Source organism: Delphinus delphis, chromosome 2, assembly GCF_949987515.2.
Source record: "Delphinus delphis chromosome 2, mDelDel1.2, whole genome shotgun sequence".
Lineage (NCBI taxonomy): Eukaryota > Metazoa > Chordata > Mammalia > Artiodactyla > Delphinidae > Delphinus > Delphinus delphis.
In genome coordinates, this window is record NC_082684.1 from 76,713,178 (window position 1) to 76,733,881 (window position 20,704).

General features: G+C 44.6%; 2 protein-coding genes and 3 non-coding genes across 5 annotated transcripts; all 5 read right to left on the reverse strand.

The window, feature by feature from the left end:
- Positions 1–935: 935 nt before the first annotated feature.
- RNASE4 (ribonuclease A family member 4) lies at positions 936–15,425 on the reverse strand. Its single transcript, XM_060004926.1, has 2 exons — positions 15,314–15,425; positions 936–2,184 (listed from the first exon to the last, which is right to left on the reverse strand). Exon 2 carries the CDS (start codon positions 2,165–2,167, stop codon positions 1,724–1,726), a length of 444 nt encoding a protein of 147 aa, XP_059860909.1. The 5' UTR covers positions 2,168–2,184; positions 15,314–15,425; the 3' UTR covers positions 936–1,723.
- On the reverse strand, positions 5,667–15,418 carry ANG (angiogenin). The gene is given in 4 exon segments (XM_060004925.1): positions 5,667–6,310; positions 11,111–11,269; positions 14,903–15,065; positions 15,314–15,418. Coding segments are annotated over 3 exon segments (648 nt in total). The 5' UTR covers positions 14,927–15,065; positions 15,314–15,418; the 3' UTR covers positions 5,667–5,845.
- A 435-nt stretch (positions 15,426–15,860) lies between the features above and the next one.
- TRNAP-UGG (transfer RNA proline (anticodon UGG)) lies at positions 15,861–15,932 on the reverse strand. The gene has a single exon. It is a non-coding gene; the product is annotated as a tRNA-Pro (tRNA).
- A 1,164-nt stretch (positions 15,933–17,096) lies between these two features.
- Positions 17,097–17,186, reverse strand: TRNAY-GUA (transfer RNA tyrosine (anticodon GUA)). The gene is given in 2 exon segments: positions 17,097–17,132; positions 17,150–17,186. It is a non-coding gene; the product is annotated as a tRNA-Tyr (tRNA).
- Positions 17,187–18,362: 1,176 nt separating this feature from the next.
- TRNAT-UGU (transfer RNA threonine (anticodon UGU)) lies at positions 18,363–18,435 on the reverse strand. Its single transcript has one exon. It is a non-coding gene; the product is annotated as a tRNA-Thr (tRNA).
- Between the last annotated feature and the right edge of the window lie 2,269 nt (positions 18,436–20,704).

The window sequence follows — 20,704 nt, forward strand, 5'->3', positions numbered from 1 at the left end:
AGGATTTGAGAGGTGACTCTAAGAAAAGATAAGATGGCCATCATGTGCCCATACATCTTGAGCCCTTCCCAGCAACTTAGTGTTATCTACTGAAGACCTAAATCAAGTAGTGACTCAAGGAATATAGAGGCAGGAGGGAGACACTCCTAGGACTCATGTGTGAAGTGGCAAGCTAAGAAAGCGATCCATTTTATGTCTGCTAATAACTCTTTTTCTGGGAAAAATCCCCAGTTTAAATTCTTCTAGGAACTTAAGTGAGGGGCAGTAGTTTCTCTTGAGTTAACAGGGTCTCCACTGCCATTAGCTCAAAATAATCCACATGCCAAAGTAGCACATCTTGGGGAGGCCTCTTTTGAACCCCTAGGTTTTTTAACAGGTGGCAATACAGTACTGCATACTTAAAATGTGCTAACAGGGTAAATCCTACGGATTCTCATCATACACACACACGTAAGGGTCACCATGTGAAATGATAGATATGTTTGGTAGCTTGATTATAGTGACTATCTCAAAATGTATATGTATACCAAATGAAGTTGTACATTTTAAATATAAATAATATATGTCTGCTACAATTCAAATGCTTTCAGCTCAGTCCTTTCTCACATACACACACACGCACACACACACACACACACACACACACTTTCCTTCTTTAGCAGTTAATGTCTTTATACATCTCTGTCCCCCAATTTGCTCCTAAATATTTAAAGGGAGAAGGAAGGGGTATGAGAATTGTCTTGAGAGGAATCATTCTCTCTGGAGCAAATGAGACAAAGTTTTTTGTGTCATGGTCATTGATCTGATGAGCTTTAGTCTTGAGCCAGAGTTTATGAGGATATTAAAGTGCGTGCATGTTTATAAACTAGAGGAGAATTAAAAGAGGATAGGAGGGGAAAAAATCTCACACACAAGACCATAGTCTTCTCAAATACTTGGAATTGAAGGTACCTTATTTCCTTTATTATAAGGAAGACTTGAAAAATCTTTCAGTCAGGAAGAGTCTTAATGATCAAGTACATTTTAATACTCTGACTTACTAGGGCGACTCAAAAGTTTGGGAAGAGGAAAAGAAAATCCCTTGTATAATTTCTTGATCTTATTAGATCCAAACACAGTAAGGTTGCCGCATTATACAGATAGAGCTCTCATGTTGCCAGTGTCTATTTCCAAATTTTTAATGCTTCCCCCAACAGCTGACATTTGGGAAGAACAGAAACCAGATATTTTCAAAACATTCCTTGTGATGAAGTGGAAAAAGCCCTGGATTAGTAACCGTGTAAACTAGACTTTTGTCTCAGCTTTTCTACTAACCTTTTGGTCTTAGCAAATCTCTTAACTTTGCACTTTTGTATATTGCAACACTAGCATCCCAAGGGTGCTATGGTATTAGAATGAGATAACTTAGATGAAAGCACCTTGAAATTCTTGAAGTGCTAAGTAATGACTAAATTCCAGAGGATGAGATTAGAGACAGCAAAGCTGACCAGTATTATAGAAGGAAGCTTATTACAGAAAAGCTCAGATTCATTATAAGTTTATGTCTCATCTTTCATGCAATGTATTTAACAGAATTGGTTATATAATGAACCAAAAAAAAAAAAAAAAGGAAAGAAAGAAGCAGTGGAGACGGAGCCTGGGACAGCTCAAATGCATTACTCATTGTTATTTAAGGAGTAAATTAAAGGCCAGCAGCTGGGCCATAACCCCTGCTGGGTGGTATCTATTTATCAAAGTGCACAGGCACCTCTGGGTTACCTTCACAGGCAATGACAACACGTCTGGTGCTGGCCTTGGCCCGGTATCTGCAGTTGGGAGCCCTGGAACTTCCTGTCTCCCTGCAATCTGTGACCCTCACTACACCCTCATGGCAGTTCATCCGGCCATTCTTGCACTGAATATTGGCGGTTCTGCAGATACTATGAATGTTCCCAAGGTCTTCATGAATGAAAGTGTTGAAGCGCTTGCACTGATGTGAAGTCATCTTCCGTCTTTGCATCATCAAGTTGCAGTAGCCAGCATCGCCTCCTGTCACATCAGGGTCCACGTGTTGCCGCAGGAATCGTTGGTACATGCGATCCTGGCCATAGGAGGGCTGTACCAGCCCCAGCCCCAGCAGGGTCAGCAGCAAGAGCAGGAGTAATGCATGGGTCGTCTGGAGAGCCATCACTACCTTGGAGATGCCTAGAGAGAAACCAAGGGGCAGGCAAAATCATCCCTGATTCAACAGGAAGTGAGCAACCCAAAGCAGAAAGGACAATTTTTGGAGCGTCAGACAGATCCATTTTCTACACATGCAGTCCAAGGGTTAGCCCCAGCTGAACTCCTAGTTTGATATATATGGTTACTACTGTCCTTTGTTTCAAAGAAGCTGCTTCATGATGGTGGATCACCCCGTGTGAGTGATTAAACGGCTGACGAGGGACCTGCACTTTATTCCACCTACAGCCTATCCTTAACGATAATGATTAGGATCAAACATAACTATCATTCTTTTAAACGCCAGCTTCTAAGTTCACAACCACCTTTTGCCTGTGCACAGAAAGATACGAAGCTCTATGTCATATTCCTGTGTCTGATGCCGCATATATGCGATATGGAGTTGGGAAGTGAGGGAAGTGAAGGAGTTGTGGGAAGCAGGATGGCGGGAAGAAATGATGTTCGATTTACCCCTCAACCCCAGGACCACTGGATACAACTTCTGAAGATACACTTGGCACTTGGGTAAGAGCTTCATCACAACAATGTACTTTGGGTTGCTTTTCCCAAATCCAATTTTGCGCAGTTCTGTCTACTTTCTCTCATCCTGCTTCTTTGTGACCAACAAAATGGTTTAGCAAGATGACTAGCTACAGAGTAGATTAAACTATTCATCCAAGAGCAAACCCATGACCTCAGCCACAGTAACCAACTGAGTTAACAAGACATGGAAAAACATTATGAACAGAAGTCCCATGTAGACATCAATGGGTGCATCTCAAGATTCTACCTACAACAGAAAATGAAATGATCCCTAAATCCTCCCAACACGTACTTTTGTTTAGAGCTTGCCCCAAAGGCTTTCTCCACTGCACACGTCAAATCTCAGTAAGAACTTCTTTTGATACTGTGATCCCAAAGACCTAGTTCTGCCACACTAACTGTGTGACCTTGGGGAAATGACTTAACCTCTCTCAGTATATTTCCTCACAAGTAGAATAAGCATAATAATAATACCTACTTCTTAGGAATGTTGTGAAGAATAAATGATAAAATCAATGTAAAGTGCTTATCACAATGCCTAGCCTACCGTTAAGTGTTCAGTATATGTCAGCAGTGGCCATTTTTACAATTTCCATTTTTCTTGGTTTCCTTTGTTCCCTTAATCTGATATACTAACAACTAAACTGAATTGCACATATTATTGACACCCTCCCTCTTATTTTGTAGAGAATCTGTATTCCCAAGAGATGAAGGCTCTTTTTAAGCCAAAATATCTCAGCTACTAGAATTTATGCTATGTCCCTGGACAAACGTTTCCTCTCCAAAGTGCATGGAATTTTCTTTCTTTCATGTCACCATTCTTCAAAGGACTTGACATTTGGGGGTGCTTCTTCTCTTTTCCTTGCAAAGTCAACAAAACATAGTGGATTAGGATTTCAATTCTTCAAATGATTGACCTGAGATAAAATGACTTGCCTGTGACTCAACATTTCATTCTAAACAAACTTTGGTTGTGAGAGAACAAGAGATCAAGAGCAAAAACTACTAGGGTTGGCTACTCAGCTGCTAGCTCCATCAGCAGGTCAGGAAGAACCCTATCCCAATGCCACATGATTTCCTGGGAAAGTGTCATTTGTCCTAACACCAGGGCAGGGTATGCAATAATAATGCTCTAAGTAGATGTTTGGAGATGTGAGTTTTCACAACTGTGATGTGATCTATGTAATAATGGTCCATGCCTTTGACTTTCCCCATCAAGACCGTGAGTTGGCAAGAGTCTGTTTGGAAGCCCCTTTGCCTAATATTAGGGAGACAGTCCTGGTTGGAGAACCAGAAAAAAAAAAATCCAAATAGTCTACCAAACTCTGGAAATTTCTCGCTTCCTAAGAGTTTTTTGATTTTATAGTAAGATAAAGTTTCTTTCTTTCTTTTTTTTTTAACACTATACATTTCCAGAACTTTTTTTTTTTTTTTCTGTGTTGAGTCTTTGTTGCTGCACGTGGGCTTTTTCTAGTTGTGGGGAGTGGGGGGCTACTCTTCGTTGCGGTGTGTGGGCTTCTCATTGCGGTGGCTTCTCTTGTTACAGAGCACGGTCTCTAGGTGGTGCACAGGCTTCAGTAGTTGCAGCACGCAGGCTCAGTAGTTGCACCTCGTGGGCTCTAGAGCTCAGGCTCAGTAGTTGTGGCACACGGGCTTCGTTGTTCCGAGGAATGCGGGATCTTCCCAGACCAGGGATTGAATCCGTGTTCCCTGAATTGGCAGGCGCAGTCTTAACCACTGCACCACCAGGGAAGTCCCAAGACAAATTTTCTAATAAAGGAGGTTTGGAAAACCCTTCTCCCTACTTCAGAAAGAAATGACAATGTTTTCAATTTTGAAATAGATGAATTCAAGGCAGATATATTCATGTGTTGAGTATGTACCCATAACCTTTCATCCTTTCCTCCATAAATTGAGTACTTTTTCATCCTTTCCTCCATAAATTGAGTACTTTTTCATCCTTTTCTCCATAAATTGAGTACTTTCAGTGAGGGTGGGCTCTCTGTGGCACCAGGACACTGGACTATAACCCAGGTATTGAGGAGCCAGGGCTTTTGGTCCATTTGAGGGCATGTAGGCAGCAGGGGAGGCCACCATGGGGAATACTGTGACCACTATAGTCATTCATAAGATGGCAAAACTAGTGATGCATAACTGTAATTTATTAACTACTTTCTAAATAAAATATCCAGGTATCTGTTGATGAGATTAGGTAACAGGAAGTTAACCACTGAACCCATGGATTAATTAGCATATTTTACAGAGATTGTTAACCTAAGTTTGTATTTACTTAAAAACATCAAGTTGAAGAAGAATAAAGGGTAAGCTTGGAATCTTTCTATGACCTCCCCAAGACCTCAGAGTTGCCAGACGTCAGTTGAGAAAGTAAAAGATTAAAGAGAAAATAATTATAGTAATCAATTTTTTGATCTTTATATAAAATAACCATGAGAATATCCTGGCAGTGTTCCATTCAAAGCAATATCAAATTACTTCCTGCTTAAGGTAAGAGTGGCTACCCTGAATGGATTTTGGTATTCATGCAGGATTACAAATGTGTGTGTGTGTGTGTGTGTGTGTGTGTGTGTGTGTGTGTGAAAGAGAGAGAGAGTGTAATTAATCTGTTGGTATTTAGTCCTAAACTCTTCTTCCTAGGGCTTAACATTTGTAAAAGTAATACTGGCTTATTAACGGTGGCAGCAAAACAATCTGCTTCTCCTAAAAATTCTGCTTAGTGGCCTTGAGCCCTGGAATTTTCCCAGCAGTCTCGGTAAGATGAATTTAACATCCTTACCTTCACGGAAAGGTAAAGTCCACCTCCTTCATGCCTGATAAGGAACTGACTGATAAGGAAAAAGGCATTTCTATCCCATCCAACCCTCTCAGGGGACAGCTGAATAGAGAAAATGGGGAAAGATCAATAGACCAAGAATCAGTGAGAAGACTTTGATTTTTACTGATTTCAGAGACGTTTTTATTTATTAAGCATATTGTAAAACAGAAAACAAAAAGATCAGCAGCTCATTTTCTGGATTCCTAGCAATGAATGTTGCTACAGTAAGAGGGGGAAATGCAAGGAAAAAAGAGCAGAGCCAGCTCTAGGCTACTGCGCTGGAGTGATAAAGGACTCATCAAAGTGGGTGGGCCAGTCATTTTCACAGCCAATAACAATGACTCTGTACCCGCTTGTGGCTCTGTACTTGCATGGAGGCCGGGGGGACCCTCCTTTATGCTTGCAAGTGGTGATCTGGAAGCGAGACTTGCTTATTCTGAGATCGCCTTCGTAAGGTTCTCCATTCAAATCGTTACAGATGCCCTTGATGTCATTCTTGCTGCCATGAATAAAGGTGTTGACGTCTTTGCAGGGATTGGTCAGGTCTCGCCTCGTCATCGTGCTTTCACAGTATCTGTCATCCCGGCCCTTTGGGCGGGCATCCTAGTGCTGGGACAGGAAGTGTCTGTATCTGTAGTCTTCCTGAGCCAGGGTCAGTGGGGTCAGACCCAGACCCAGCATGAAGACGAAAAACAGGGGGCTCAGGAACATCACCATCTCTTTCAACAAAAGCTCCTACCAAGAGAAAAAGGAGATGCCGTAGGGGCACAGAATGGCATTGCCAAATTAGGCTAAAAGGACAGGGAACTTTCCCTCTGACCGGGCGTCATAAATCAGGTATCGTCCGTCACCTAAGCATATCTTTTTCTTTTCCTTTCCTCATTAGTCTCATATGTCTTGTCTATCGATTCCTTTGGAAAGTCTATTTAAAAGTTTCCTGAACACACCTTCCAGCCCCAACCCCTCTTTCCTGTCCCTGAAAATTTACATTTCTACCAGTTGTAGCATTACAAAATCCATTCACACTCTTTAATTCATATTAACTAATTTAATAACAAACACTACATAAGCCCCTACTGGGTACCAGTCACCGTGCTAGGTCCTGGAACACAAAGACCATTAAGACACACCAAGTCTTGGACTCCCCAGGTGGCACAGTGGTTAAGAATCCACCTGCCAACACAGGGAACATGGGTTAGATCCCACATGCCACGGAGCAACTAAGCCCGTGCGCCACAACTACTGAAGCCCACGTGCCCACAGCCCGTGCTCCACAACAAGAGAAGCCACCGCCATGAGAAGCCCGTGTACCACAACGAAGAGTAGCCTCCACTCACCTCAACTAGAGAAAAGCCTGTGCGCAGCAACAAAGACCCAACGCAGCCAAAAATAAATAAATAAATTTACTTATTTAAAAAATAATAAATGGTATAGTGTCATGGATATTAAATTAATTATTAATTTTTATATTGTGCTTTTCTTGTGTGTAAGTCAATAAACATATTTTTGTAGCCCTTAAAGAGGCCACAGGTTGTAGCACTGAGCCTGTAGTGATGCTACCAGCCCTGGGAGTACAGCTGTGGCTCTAGAAAGACAAGAGGATTCGGGGTTCTGCTGGTTACATGTGAAGGCATGTGACAGGGTGAGCGAAATGACCTCTCTTTCTTCCTTTTTTTTTTTTTTTTTTTTTTAGTGAAGCAAGTAGTGTTTATTAGGAGGAAAAAGAGTACAGTACATGTGGATAGACACACAGAAGGGCTCAGAGAGAGAGACAGTCATGCCCTCGTGGTAGTTTGAATCACTTTGATGGGGCATTTCACTACCTTGTCTGTTTTATCATAACTGTAGACAAATTGGGTATACTGCCAAAGAATTACCAAATTATACACTAAGAAATGACCAAATTATACACTAAGTCATTCCTCAATTATGAAATAAAGAAATAGTCACTGAAAAGGTTTCCGTGAAGCACATAAGAGTATGATCTGTAATAGCAGCAGCAAAAGTGTGTTCTTGGGAGGTTAGCAAGAAAGCGGTACGTGATTGGAAGAGTCCCACCTAAAAGAATAACAAGTAGTCCTACATGGCGGCTGCTCCACCACAGCTGCTGGGCTGCCACGCTCCCCACGCGGCAAGCTCTTTACATTTACATTGTGCTTTTCAGTTTCCTGGGTGTGTTTTCTCTTTCTAGTTTTTTGGAAGACAAAGCTTTCTTGAATTGTCATCAGTTGAGTCTCTTGCTCTGCTATGGACAAATATTGCCTTCTAATGTCACAGGCAATCGTAGAATGGCAGGCTGTCAAGGTTGGAAGGGTCCTTAAAGGTCCCACAGGGAGCAGAAGCCAGAATCCCAGAGTCCAAAAATCTGGAAGTAGAACCTGAGCTGGTAGTACCCAAAAGAGTCATTAGGTGGCAGTGGTGGATAGGAATGCTGTCTCCCACGCTGTAGAGAAAACAGTGGGTCCTTGTAGGAGGTGCCAGTATTGTACAGGGGATATTGCTGTTCACCGAAGGGGGTGTGAGCTGGCAGGCCTGTCTACAGTTTCTGTCCAAACACTCTATGCTTCAGATATTAAGCCCAAGGACAGGTCACCAGTGTCAAAGCAAAAGTCACAACGCTCAGTATATGCCCACAAGGATATCACAAAATAAAGATTTACCTCTTGTCAGGTTTCATGGGTGCCATTCCAAAACCATTATTCATGGGATCTGAGCGAACAATTACCTGTTTACTTCTCAGTGTTTCCTACTGGTGCATAATCTACAGGAGGGCAGGGCTCATATTATTCACCTTGTATTATACTACCTGCCTCACAGTAGACCCTCAATAATAATTTTTTTTAATGACTGACTTCATTTTCTTCTCCAGGCCTAAATTTGTTCATCTATAAAATGAGAGTTGCTAACTCTAAAAGTCTGAAATTCCCTGGTTCTCATAAAGCATAGAGAGCCTTTCTAGTTTCACTAGCAAAAGTCCAGTGACCATGGAATTGTAAAGATAAGTTTGTATAAGTTTAGTTGGTAGCACAAGGCACCAGCTGGAAGAAAGAGATGATAGGATGGTCTGCAGCCCAATCTCACTGGTATGCAACATCCCTGAAGGCTCGGTGTGTAAGTCCAGCCCATACCACTTCTAGTTAAGGCATTGGACTGACCCTACCTCAGGGCTTGTCACCCTAAAAAGCCACTTGTTTGTTGGGAGGTTGAAGGTCCTCATGTGCCAATCTGCGGAGGTAAAGGAATATCTTTGTTTCTGACTTACAAAATTTGCACATTCGTTCTATAACAACTCAGCTAAAGTTTGCTCAGGCTTATTGTAATCTTGACTCCCTGAGACATCCAGAAACCAAATCCCAGCAAATACACACCACTGGTGAGAGTGGTCACCACTATCTAACATCTGCTCCCCCCACTCATACCTTCCACAAGCATATATGCAATTCTCAATTTCCCAAAAAGAGAGGTAAAAGGGAATTGGAAGAAAACAAATAAGAGATTATTTGTGGTCCAGAAGTGAATCTGCCTAGGCCAAGGGCACAGAGCCTCACACTTGGTCAAGGGTGGTCAGACCCATTTACACATATCCTTCTAGACCCAAGCACATAAGTGTCAGTGGAATTTGTTCCAAATGTTCTTTAGACTAACTTTATCCTCTGTCTCAAACCAATCCCTTGGTCTTTATAAAAATTAACATTCTCTTCCTCTCCCCCCAGGCAATATTTTGTATTCAAGGGATCCACCAAACTTTATGCACCAGGGAATTACCTTGACCTTTAATGATGAGTAACTATGGTCAGTGTACCTTCTTTTGATCTTGGGATGTGTCCCACTTTGCTTTCAAAGAGCACCCAAAACTTTCTTTCTTTTTTCTGGCCGTACTGCACGGCCTGTGGGATCTTAGCTCCCTGACTAGGGATTGAACCCACGCCCTCTGCAGTGAAAGCGCAGAGTCCTAACCACTGGACCACTAGGGAATTCCCCCAAAACTTTCTTAAGGAAAGAAATTATCAGCGAAGGTTATAAGAAAACAGAGCTGGGACTTCACTGGTGGTCCAGTGGCTGACTCTGCGCTCCCAGAGCAGGGGACCTAGGTTCCATCCCTGGTCAGGGAACTAGATTAGATCCCACTTGCCAACTAAGTTTGAAGGCCGCAACTGAAAGATCCTACATGCTGCAACGAAGATCTCAGATCTCATGTGCTGTAGCAGCCAAGACCCGGCGCAGCCAAATAAATAAATATCGAAAAAGAAAAGAAAACAGAGCTAAAAATATATTTTCTGTTTTCTTTTCTTGTTAAGCCACATACAATGCCTATATGGCGGGGGGGGGGGGGGGGGTTCCGGATGCCCTTCAGCAAACAGCTTTCCCAAATCTTTGGGGATTTTATCACAATTTAGGAGTCTCTCCTAAACCTCCACTTGCTCCTAATCGCACTAATTTCCCTTTATCTACATATAGGACAGTGGTCCCCAACCTTTTTGGCACCAGGGACCGGTTTTGAGGAAGACAATTTTTCCACGGACGTGGGTGGGGCGATGGTTCAGGCGGTAAGGCGAGCGGTGGGGAGTGGCGGATGGAGCTTTGCGCGCCCCGTCGCTCACCTGCTGCTCTGCGGCCCAGTTCCTAACAGGCCGCGGACTGCTACCCGTCCACAGCCCAGGGGTTGCGGACCCCTGATATAGAATATTCCCCAAAGAAATCTGTTTTCATTTTAAACTTTGGAATCTAATTCATTTTCTTCTTAATTCATGAGCTTGGGCCCAGAGGCTTTAAAAGGGGGGAAATAGTTTCACTGAAATGGATGGACAGCTAAAAATAGTATATAAACAAACAAGTAAATAAATAAAACAACGGATTACCCAGGTGGAAGAATCTTACAAAAACCTGGAAGTTTCCCTCCAACTGAAGAGAGGTTCCAGCTGTTTGTTCCTGGAGATGGGTTCCAGCTGTGTGAACCTGGAGGCCTGTCTTGGTTCTCCTTATATAGTGATCAGATGAACAGGGTGGGGAGACTAGATCTAAAAATCCCCAATTCTGCAGAGACAGGCAAACCAAGGACACTGCTCTTGGACAAACAATGAGAGTCATTCACCTCTTCCCTGGGCATGACCCGGCCAGCTATCAATCCACCTGAATCGATTAGAGATTTGTTCCAGAGGCAAAGTTTGATAAACATGGCCTCTTGTCCCAAAGTTGCTTTTCCTGACATCGTGGTTCTTACTTTTGCCCAGGACAGGACCGAGGTTTCATTGCTGCCATGCAATGATCTGGATCCAGAAGATGTCGTTTCTTGGGCCAGCTCTAAGAACTGCCTCAGAAGAAGCCTGCAGAGTGAGCTGGGGTCTCTCGGCAGGATGCTGCTCCGCTGTGCTTTCTGTTTACCCACATAATTTGGTTTCATGAAAGGGTGCGAAGTAGGTTTCACAGAACCAGGAAAGCACTTCCAGAGAAGGTTATGTGACAGCTGTTAGCACCCTGCCTTTGACCTCAACCTCCCAGCTACTAACCCTTACTAACCCTCGGAAATATCCTTACCATATGTCCTGGGCTTCTCTTTCCTTTCTTCTTTACCCGTCCACAAATGACTAACTGCGCACTCAATCTTCTGTTCCTTGTAACACAGTTGTAAACTTGATTATCTCCACCATCAGTGCAACACTGACATTGCATCCACTCACAAAGTGGATTCGTTGCCTGCATAGAAAGTGGACTGAAGGTCACCAGGATCGCTTATAGATCCTATGGTTTCAAATATCAGGTAGCAGCAGGAGGCCAACTATTTCACAAACCCTCAGCACCCACCTTCACTGATGTTGGATCTAGGACACTGTTATCTTCTTAAAAATCCTCAGCCTTCTATTGTCATCCACCCACCTCCAAGTTTTCAGTCTCCCTGTATTTTAGGTGTCAACTGAAGACAGGCTGCCTACCAGTAAAACAAATGCACTTGAAATCATCATAATAATTATAATAATCAGTGTTACCTTTCACTCTATGAAGCGCTCATATACATGACTACATTTAACCATCACCGAGACTGTGTGAGGTGGGTATTATGTAAGCCTGTTTTTCTCATGAGGAAACTCTGAAATCAAACAGCAGGGGCCCTTGACTGAAACAACCCTTTCTTTTTCTTTTGCTAATAACTTTCTTGCCTCATCCAGCTTCTGACTATAAAAGCCTTCCATGGAAGAGCTCCTCGGAGCACCTCTTATCTACTAGATGAGATGCTGCCCCATTCGTGAATCGTTCAACAAAGTCAATGAGGTCTTCAAATTTACTCCGTTGAATTTTGGGTTTTAACAGAGCAAAGAGCAGCAGCGGGATGTGGGGCTCTACTGCCTCTAACGACGTGCCCAAACACTCACTTGCCTTTTATGGGCAAACACACCGTTTGAGAGGGGCACCTACCGTAAATTAATCACACATCACTTTTTAAACACAAACTGAAGAATTGAGTTTTAAAAAGTTATCAGCCATTACAAACCACACAGCTGGGTTTTGCTTTGTGATTCAATCTGATGATCTTTTTCTTTTAGTAGTGAGTTCAGATTTATTAATACAAGTAACATGATTAAAAAAAAAGTTATCAGGACTTCCCTGGCAGTCCAGTGGTTAAGACTCCTCTTTCCAATGCAGGGGGCAAGGGTTCCATCCCTGGTTGGGAAATAAGATCTTACGTGATGCTTCATGCGGCCAAAAAAAAAAAAAAGACTTATCAAACCAGTCACTTGTTGCGGAGAAGGCTGCCAGACCCATTGCTGACACCCTGATTGCCTCAGCAGTCCTGGACCAGGAAGCAGCAGCCAACTCCCACAGTCTGTGGGGATCAAGATGACTTGATCAACACAACCCCACCCTAGTCTGATAAATCGCCTGAAAGCAGAGATTAGATACTCCACTCCAAAATCGAGCACATACAGTCCCATGGCCTGAAACACCAGTGCAAGCACCAACTCACACAAACAGATCAGCCTCTGATTCTAGAGTTATGCAGTAGTGCTGGGGGGCAGCCTTCAGCCTCTGAACACAGCCGAGTCCTTTCTCTTCCTCTGGGGTTTCACTCGACAACCTTTTCACAACCTGTCCATAGAGCTGACAATGCCAAAAGTCAGCTGGTGAATGGGGAATGATTGCTTTCATTCTAATTGTTTTTCTTTTCACCTTGGCCCAATGAGGTTATGATGAAACAGAATATAAGATTTTGGAAAAAATTAAAAAAGAAAGTTTTACTATTTCATTAAAATGCATCTAAGTGTTTACTCAAAATACTTATAATGAGGAACTACAGTCAACGCTCCACATCCACAGGTTCCCCATCCTCGGATTCAACCAACTATGGATCGAAAATATTTGAAAATAAATTCTAGAAACTTCCAAAAAGCAAAATTTTTAAGTTGCTGTGCCCCAGCAACTAGTTACATAGCACTTACATTGTATTAGGTATTATAAGTAATCTAAAGCATGAAACTTATTTAGTAACAGAAGTAATGGTTAAAAGACGATGAAGTCCACATGGAAATAAGGGTCACACCTCTACCTCCAGGAATTAGGGGACACTATTGATTGAGGGAGGATGGGGACAAAGTCCAGCTGACCCACCTCTATTTCCAAACAAAGACAAACATTAAACATTCCATTTTCAACAAACCCTTGTTCTGTGCCCATTCGCTCTTTCCCAGGTATTTCAATGTGTTTGGAGAATAGCTGTTTACAGAGATTGTTCTTTGCGCAAAAAAAGATTAAATAAAAACTAAAGAGAGATTTCACTGGCCTGCTGTGGTCCACTTTCTTGGCCAACTACTTTAATTTATGAATCACACTGGCAAATGCTTACAACAGTAACTCGGCAAACCCCTTAGTTTTGACTGCTTATAAGCTCACATCTGCTCTTTCAACAAAGCCAGAGCCATTCCTCTTTTCCTAGAATGATTTTCCCCAGCCTCTCTGCCAAACTATAGTTTTTCTCCATATTACTGGAGTACCTTCTTTCCTATAAGAGTCATGTTACCAACATCCTACAGTCGGAATTAGAAGAGGGACCTCAGAGACTATCTATCAACCCCTCATTTTACAGATGAGGAACCAGGAACGAAAAAAGAACATGTATCGCCCAGTGAATATTTGCAGTTCCAGGGACTAGAAGCTTCCCACTGCACCACACAGCATTCACAGTCCACACTAGTAATTTCTAGGAAATCAAAGATCATTTTAAAGGTGCCAATGAAAAGTTGCTGTTTAAGAGAAAACTACTTTGGATATTTCCATATATTCCCCAAATATTTTAACACCCCCATTATCTGTTAAAAAGTTGCTTGAAATATAAAATGTCTTATCCTTCTGCACTAACTAGTTAGTAGCTGTGTAGTTCAGTGGCTCTTTGAATACCTCTGGCTGCTTCTGGGAAGTTAGCCATGTGCTATTCAGATAATTATGTCACTTGGGTTTCTAGTGATTACATTTATGACTTGATTGTGAGGTTCCCAATGACACAGGAAAGGTCTTGGCTCTGTTGGGGAAGAGGACATTTTCTTCCACCCCTCCAGGTTCTTCTGGCTGGTTTAAGAATCAAATTGACATGAGACAGATTGACAGGAGAAAATCAAACAGATGTTTAAAATCATGGACACATTAGAGAGACCCAGGAAAACTGAGTAACTCGCCAAAATGGCAGAAGCCTCTCTTTAAATACCATCCTCCCCTCAAGGCAAAAAAGGATGTTGAGGGTGGGGAGAGTCAGTTATGTTAGGGTACCAGGAAAAGCGCAGTACAAAGTAGGGTTGTGATGCAAACTTAAGTCTTTGTCTTCTCCAGCAGGCAAGAGTTTGTAGATATTTGGTCATCCTCTTCCAGGTACAGCGAGGGAGACACTCTTACAAATGGAGATTTCCCTTATAAATGTAAATGTTTCTTACTACAAAAAGTTAACTCCTACTAGGCTTTCTGGATTTTCCCCTTGTCTGCTGTTTCTTAGGAAATAACCAGGTTAAAATAATATGCTACAGAGATAGTTTGGGGTGGCAAATTCTGCTCCCCTACAGCTCACTTGAGATTTCCCCAGGCCCCAGAATGCTGCTGAAACTGTTTTTACCATCCTGCCTAAATAAGCCCTGTGCTGTTACCATTTGATGTGCTGTCACAGAGTAAGAAAGCTGAGGATCCCAAGGTTCCACTAAGAAAGCTTAGAGAAGAGGTTGGTGGCAATGTCTCAAAGAACGTCTCAACACTGGCTGAAGGTGGGTTAAGGGTGAGGAGATAGAGGAGTAAACAGAAAACGAAAACACGAGCTCCCACGTGTCAGTTGCGGTCGCAAAAACGGGACAAGACCTGTTTCATAAATCTGGCGATCATCCTGGGTACCAAGAAAAAGAATCCTTAGTTTTGAGGAAGTGTAGGCCTCCCCGGATTTCCTTCGGTTCACCAATTCTGGGGTCCCACTTAGAGCCTACGTTCGAGGCAACAGGCATTTCACGCTGGCATCTCCACTCAGCTGCGGAAAATAAGCATCAGAGTCGGAATGGGGAATCTCTGACTCTACAAAAACTGGACTTTTACCTTCCTTCCTATTCCTCAGCTCCTCCAGTCCGGTGCCGCAAACGCCTCCCCACCGAGCCCCACACTGCCTCTGCTAAGAGGCGACTCCCTCGACTCAAACGCCCCTGATGAAACTACTAAAAAGGAGGCGGGAGGGGGGGAGATGGAGGAAAAGGAGCTGGAGGAGGAGAAGTGTGAACCCACCTCGGCCTCAGAACAAGTCTGCAGAAACAGGCAAAACGGTGGAAAGAGACGTGTTTGCTTCTCACCCGCTTCTTCCTCCCTGTGAGGACGATGGGGAGCCGGTAGCAAAGAGGAGAGGAGCGTCGGGGTGCGAGCCTTTTTGTAGTTGAGGCCCCGCCCGGTTTCTCCGAGAAGGCGCCTTCCTCCAGGACCCGCCTCCGCCGCAGGCATCAGAGCAGCCCCCGCCCCAGGCGGAGGGGGTGGGTCCCCACCTGGGCTGGGAGCGAGCCTGGAGATCCGAGGCCGACGCTCAGGGGCCGTGAGGACACGGCCTGTGGGGTCTGCAGACGGCGGGACCCTGGCCCCTGCTCCCTGCTCGCGGGAGCGAGGTTACCCCTCCCAGGCGTCCGCTGGCGAGAGTCCAGGAAGCCAGGCAGTTTGGCCCCGCACAGATAATCTTTTTGTAGAACAGTTCTCTTTTGTAGAACAGTTCAGAACGCTGGAAAGTTTGTATAGAACTGAGATTTTTTCAGCGGTTGGAAGGGGGAAGGAAAAGTTTCAATCACTGGGGCTCGTCCGGGATTTGAACCCGGGACCTCTCGCACCCAAAGCGAGAATCATACCCCTAGACCAACGAGCCACGCTGACGAAGGCTTCTGTACTTTTCCTCTGAACCTTACTTCTCCGTCAGCAATTGGCTGCCAGGCTGCTCTGGAGTTTTACCTTATGTTGTGACATTTACCTTTCGCTTTGCTTAGCTCTTCCGTCTTGAAGAAGTCTCACGTCTGACTCCAGCCTCGCTAATTCTCCTCGATCCTTGTCCTGGACGCCTCCAGACGCCGGATGGGGTGAGAAGAGGCAGCTTTTCAGACGTCAGGCCACCTGTCGGTGCTCCCGCAAGCCCCGCCGGGAGGAGTCTAGCCTTGAGCTCCAGCGTGGGGGGAGCCTGGAGGGAGCCTGGAGAGAACCGAGTTGGAGCCTGAGGGCCCGAGCTGGGGTCGATTGCAACATTGTAGGGTCCTGAGCCCCAGGACAGACGCACAGGATGTGTATCTGCCGGGCTGCTACTGCTTCGCGCGAGTATAAAATCCTAGGGGCAGGACTGATGGGCATCAACATACGGGGAGCCAGTATTTTGATCTGTTGGAGGTGAACCAGTCTGGAGCGTGTTCGTAAAGTCCAGACCCCTGCAGTTTCCCAGAATGAGAATCAAATGTTCCATCTCTCTACCTCTGCTTAAATTGTTTCCTCAGTCTGGAATTCTCTCTCCCAGTCTCATCCCAATTCCCGTCAAATCCTGTTCCTCCTTCCGGCTCCAGCTCAAAATGATTTTTGTGGAACTATAAAAATCTATAAACAGCTGAATAATTTAAAAGGGCCTCCCCCTGAATGAACGTATGTGTATAGAGTGAATAAAGGTCTCAGGGGTTTGTCCCGCAAATTAAGAGTCCCAAAATTAAGAGTCCCAAGGGCCGCCGGATATATATTCTGTACCAGCGAGTGGTCTTGGATCTCCAAACTTTGGACCTCAGGCAGCAACCTAAGTTCAGCTAGAACATCCAACCCAGAACTTCCTTAGTTGGTTGGAAGAGTTAGTGCACACTCCCTTTTTAACTGAGAACCGTGCCCAACAAGTCCAACTTTTCAAGAGGTGATTCTCGAAGTTCATACAACCATGCTGAGTTTATCTTTGGAACGGGGTAAGGTCTGGAGAAAATGACCCCAGAAGAGGGAAAACGACGTAAGAAACAGGAGAGCAACGTCTCTCTCGATGGGTGGTTGCAACCCCCAAAACATCAACTCTTCCTTCAAGCCGGAGTTGAACCAGCGACCTAAGGATAACCATATTGTTTTACACTACAGTCCTCCGCTCTACCAGCTGAGCTATCGAAGGAAATAGAAAAACGGCGTTCCTACTATTCTATATTGAGGACATTGATAAGCAGAGGTTCGTGCATAATGGCCCACTAGTTGCCGGTGCATGGACACCACTTAGCAGCCAGCTTAGGAGAAAGTCCTACATCCGCGGTTCTGCAGACAACCTCTCTAGAACTGGATTCTCTTGCTTCAGGTACGGGCTTCCAAGCAGGACCAGAGAGTGGGCTCTTCACCGGCACACCTAGAGCCTGTGCATCCCGAGGCCGCCCCGGACCGTGGCGATCTGCTCGCCCCCGGGCTGTTCTCTTCACGTAGTGCGCTGCCCGGGGCCTCCCTGGCATGATGTGTGTCTAAAGTGGGAGAGGACACCCGGGCATCGGAGAACTAAGGGCTGAGGTGGTGGAACATACAATTCTGATCGCGCAACTGCGAGCCAGAGAGAAGGGCGGGCCTCGGAGCTCTGGCCTGGGCCTTTCTTTTCCACACTTCCTGCGCTCGCCTCCAAATCCAGGAGCGTTTGCACATGCGAGCTGCTTCTCTCTTCCGCTTACACGTCCACAGAGTAGGGGAGGGAGGGGTATATAATACATATGGCTAAACCCAATGCTGCTACGAGAATCGACTTGGAGAAACTATTTTAAGGTTTTTCAAAGAGGAAGCCACAGTTTCTTTGAGTCAATAACAAATTTAGTGACCCAAGTCCCGACGCTAATTTTCCCGCTGAGATACTTAAATGTTCGAAAAGCCACTGAAACATGAAAACTTGTCGGACCCCCAAATCAGGACAGCTGACGCCGGCTCTTCCCCTGTGGGGAGGGGACCTTGCTCTGGGCTCTAAATCTGCCCAGAGCGGGTGCTGAGGGCTCGATCCCAACTCTTTCCCCACAGCCCTTAGGCCCCGCTCCGGCTCCGGCCGCCCTCAGGGCTCTTGCTGCAGGTCCGCACAGCCAGGTCGTCCGCGGAGGCTGGCAGCGCTCCCCGCAGTTTGTAATGGACTCCGCCGCAATCTAGGCAGCGAAGCAGCACTTGCGCATTAGCACTGGAAACTGAGAGGAAGCGGTTCCGCTCGGGTGTTTATTTGGCACATCTGAACACTGGCGAGAAGATATGAGCTGAATTTTCGCAGGGGTTAAAGTAACGAGAGAGAGGTGAGTGGCTGGTGAGGAAGATTTGAAAATAATAAATACACACGAGGCCCCAGCGAGATTTGAACTCGCGACCCCTGGTTTACAAGACCAGTGCTCTAACCCCTGAGCTATAGGGCCCTCACATATAACGCTTATTTCCCTTTCCCAGCTGGGCCTTTATTAGAGTGTCTGTAGGTAGCGGGCGACCAAAACCTGAACGTCGTTTCGATCTATTTCCCAACTACTGGAACTCAGTTTGTAGACTCTTACTGGGGACAGAGCAATATGGGGGGCGGTGACAGGACCTACCACTATTTTAAATTGCAGAAATCTGCCCAACCCAACACAGTCTGATGCAATGAAAGCTTTCCCCCTCTCTGCCCTCTGCAGATTGTGAAAATTAAGATATCTCACATGAAACCCAGACATCCGCACTTGGTTTTCTCCTTGATTTGGACATCCACCGATCGGCCTGCCTCAAGTTCGTTAGACTAGGGACCTCTTTACAGCTCGAGTAGCAGCGCCAGAGCAGCCATTCGTTAATTCTCTGTTTAATTCTTCCCTTCATTCAATAAACACTGAGCTCCAATTCTGTGTTAGGCTCTGCACTTAGGAACGAGGCATCCAGATATGGTCTTTACTTTGAAGTCACTGGCATAGTCTTGTGGTATAAAAGAAAGTTAGTTTTCATGAAAGAGAACAACAAAAAGTAGCTGTGCCCGGTGTGAGGGGCGGTGGACAGTGTCAAGGTTCACAAAACTACAGAGTGAGCCATCACAGAGGCAGGCCTGCAGGAGGGGATGGGACTCGAGCTGCGCTTTGAAGAAAGGTTAAGACATACAAGTTTGGGGGCGGTGTGATCCCTGGTAGAGAAAAATTTATGAGCAAAGTTGGAGAGAAAGACCTAGGCATTTAAAGGGCCAAGGCAGACACTGGGGCAGATGCCGGCCCTGGTGGAAGTGAGGGAATGTAAGACAAGTTAGCAGGAGACTGTGAAATTTCTGGAATGAAGTTACACCATTTTACAAATTGAACATGGAAACTCACAAGGCTTGGAGATGCAGAATGAATTGAAGGGAAGAGAAACCAGAGTCAAGGGGACACCAGAGATTGGCCATGGTGCAGATCCTCAAACATAAAATGCAGGAGAGTAATAGTTACAGGACTGGAAAGGAAGGAATGAATGAGAGAGACACAGGCAAGGGAGATTCTGCTGAAGTTAGATATGAATGAAGAAGAAATGAGACAACAAAGAGGAAAGAGTCAGGGAGGATTCTCAAATATCATACCTTGAAGAAACAAGATGATACTGAAAAGAAATCTAAGGGAGAGATGTGTATCTCGAGAAGGCAGAGGGGGGAGAAGTGCTCAGATTCAGGTAGGCTGAATCTGAAGTGTGGTTGGAGGATATAGGAGTTTATGATAGCCAGAATACTCTTCTATCTAGAGTTCTGTAGATTGATAGGTCAAGGTTAGATCAAATTACCTAAGTCATTTATTGAGTCAGAGCCTCTAAGAGTTCTGTGCTCTTGAAAGAAGAGAGTACAAAGAGAAAACAGCAGACACCTGAACCTGAGCTTTCTGAATAGCCCTGTTGCAGGCGTTTGTCATACTAGTGAGTGTCCAACACTTTTTAAACATTTTCCTTACTTTTTGTAATTGGACATATTATAAGTAAGTCTGTCCTAGAAAAGTTGCTTTCCCATCTGGCAGCTGAGAGTGAGCATGTTACCTAGGTCTACCAATCAGATGCATCCAGGGAAGATTTCAGTTTAGAAGTGTAAACCAGGAGTAAATAATCCCACAGGGAAATCGCATACTTTTCGAATGGTGAAGGTGTCAGATTCTTGGGTAGACAGACACATACTAACACTATAGATTTCTTAAATCTATAGATTGCTGTCTTTCTTCTGTTCTGGAAAATTCTTAGCCATTATCTTTTTTTTTTTTTTTAACTTTCTGATTAGTTTTATTTGTATCATTCGTTTTTTTTTTAACATCTTTATTGGGGTATAATTGCTTTACAATGGTGTGTTAGTTTCTGCTTTATAACAAAGTGAATCAGTCATACATAAACATATGTTCCCATATGTCTTCCCTCTTGCGTCTCCCTCCCTCCCACCCTCCCTATCCCACCCCTCCAGGCTGTCACAAAGCACCGAGCCAATATCCCTGTGCCATGCGGCTACTTCCCACTAGCTATCTACCTTACTACGTTTGTTAGTGTGTATATGCCCATGACTCTCTCTCGCCCTGTCACAGCTCACCCTTCCCCCTCCCCATAACCTCAAGTCCGTTCTCTAGGAGGTCTGCGTCTTTATTCCTGCCTTACCCCTAGGTTCTTCATGACATTTTTTTTTCTTAAATTCCATATATATGTGTTAGCATACGGTATTTGTCTTTTTCT

Coding starts and splice junctions, on each gene's coding strand:
- RNASE4 (XM_060004926.1), bottom strand. CDS start 2,167: ATGGCTCTCCAGACGACCCATGCATTACTCCTGCTCTTGCTGCTGACC.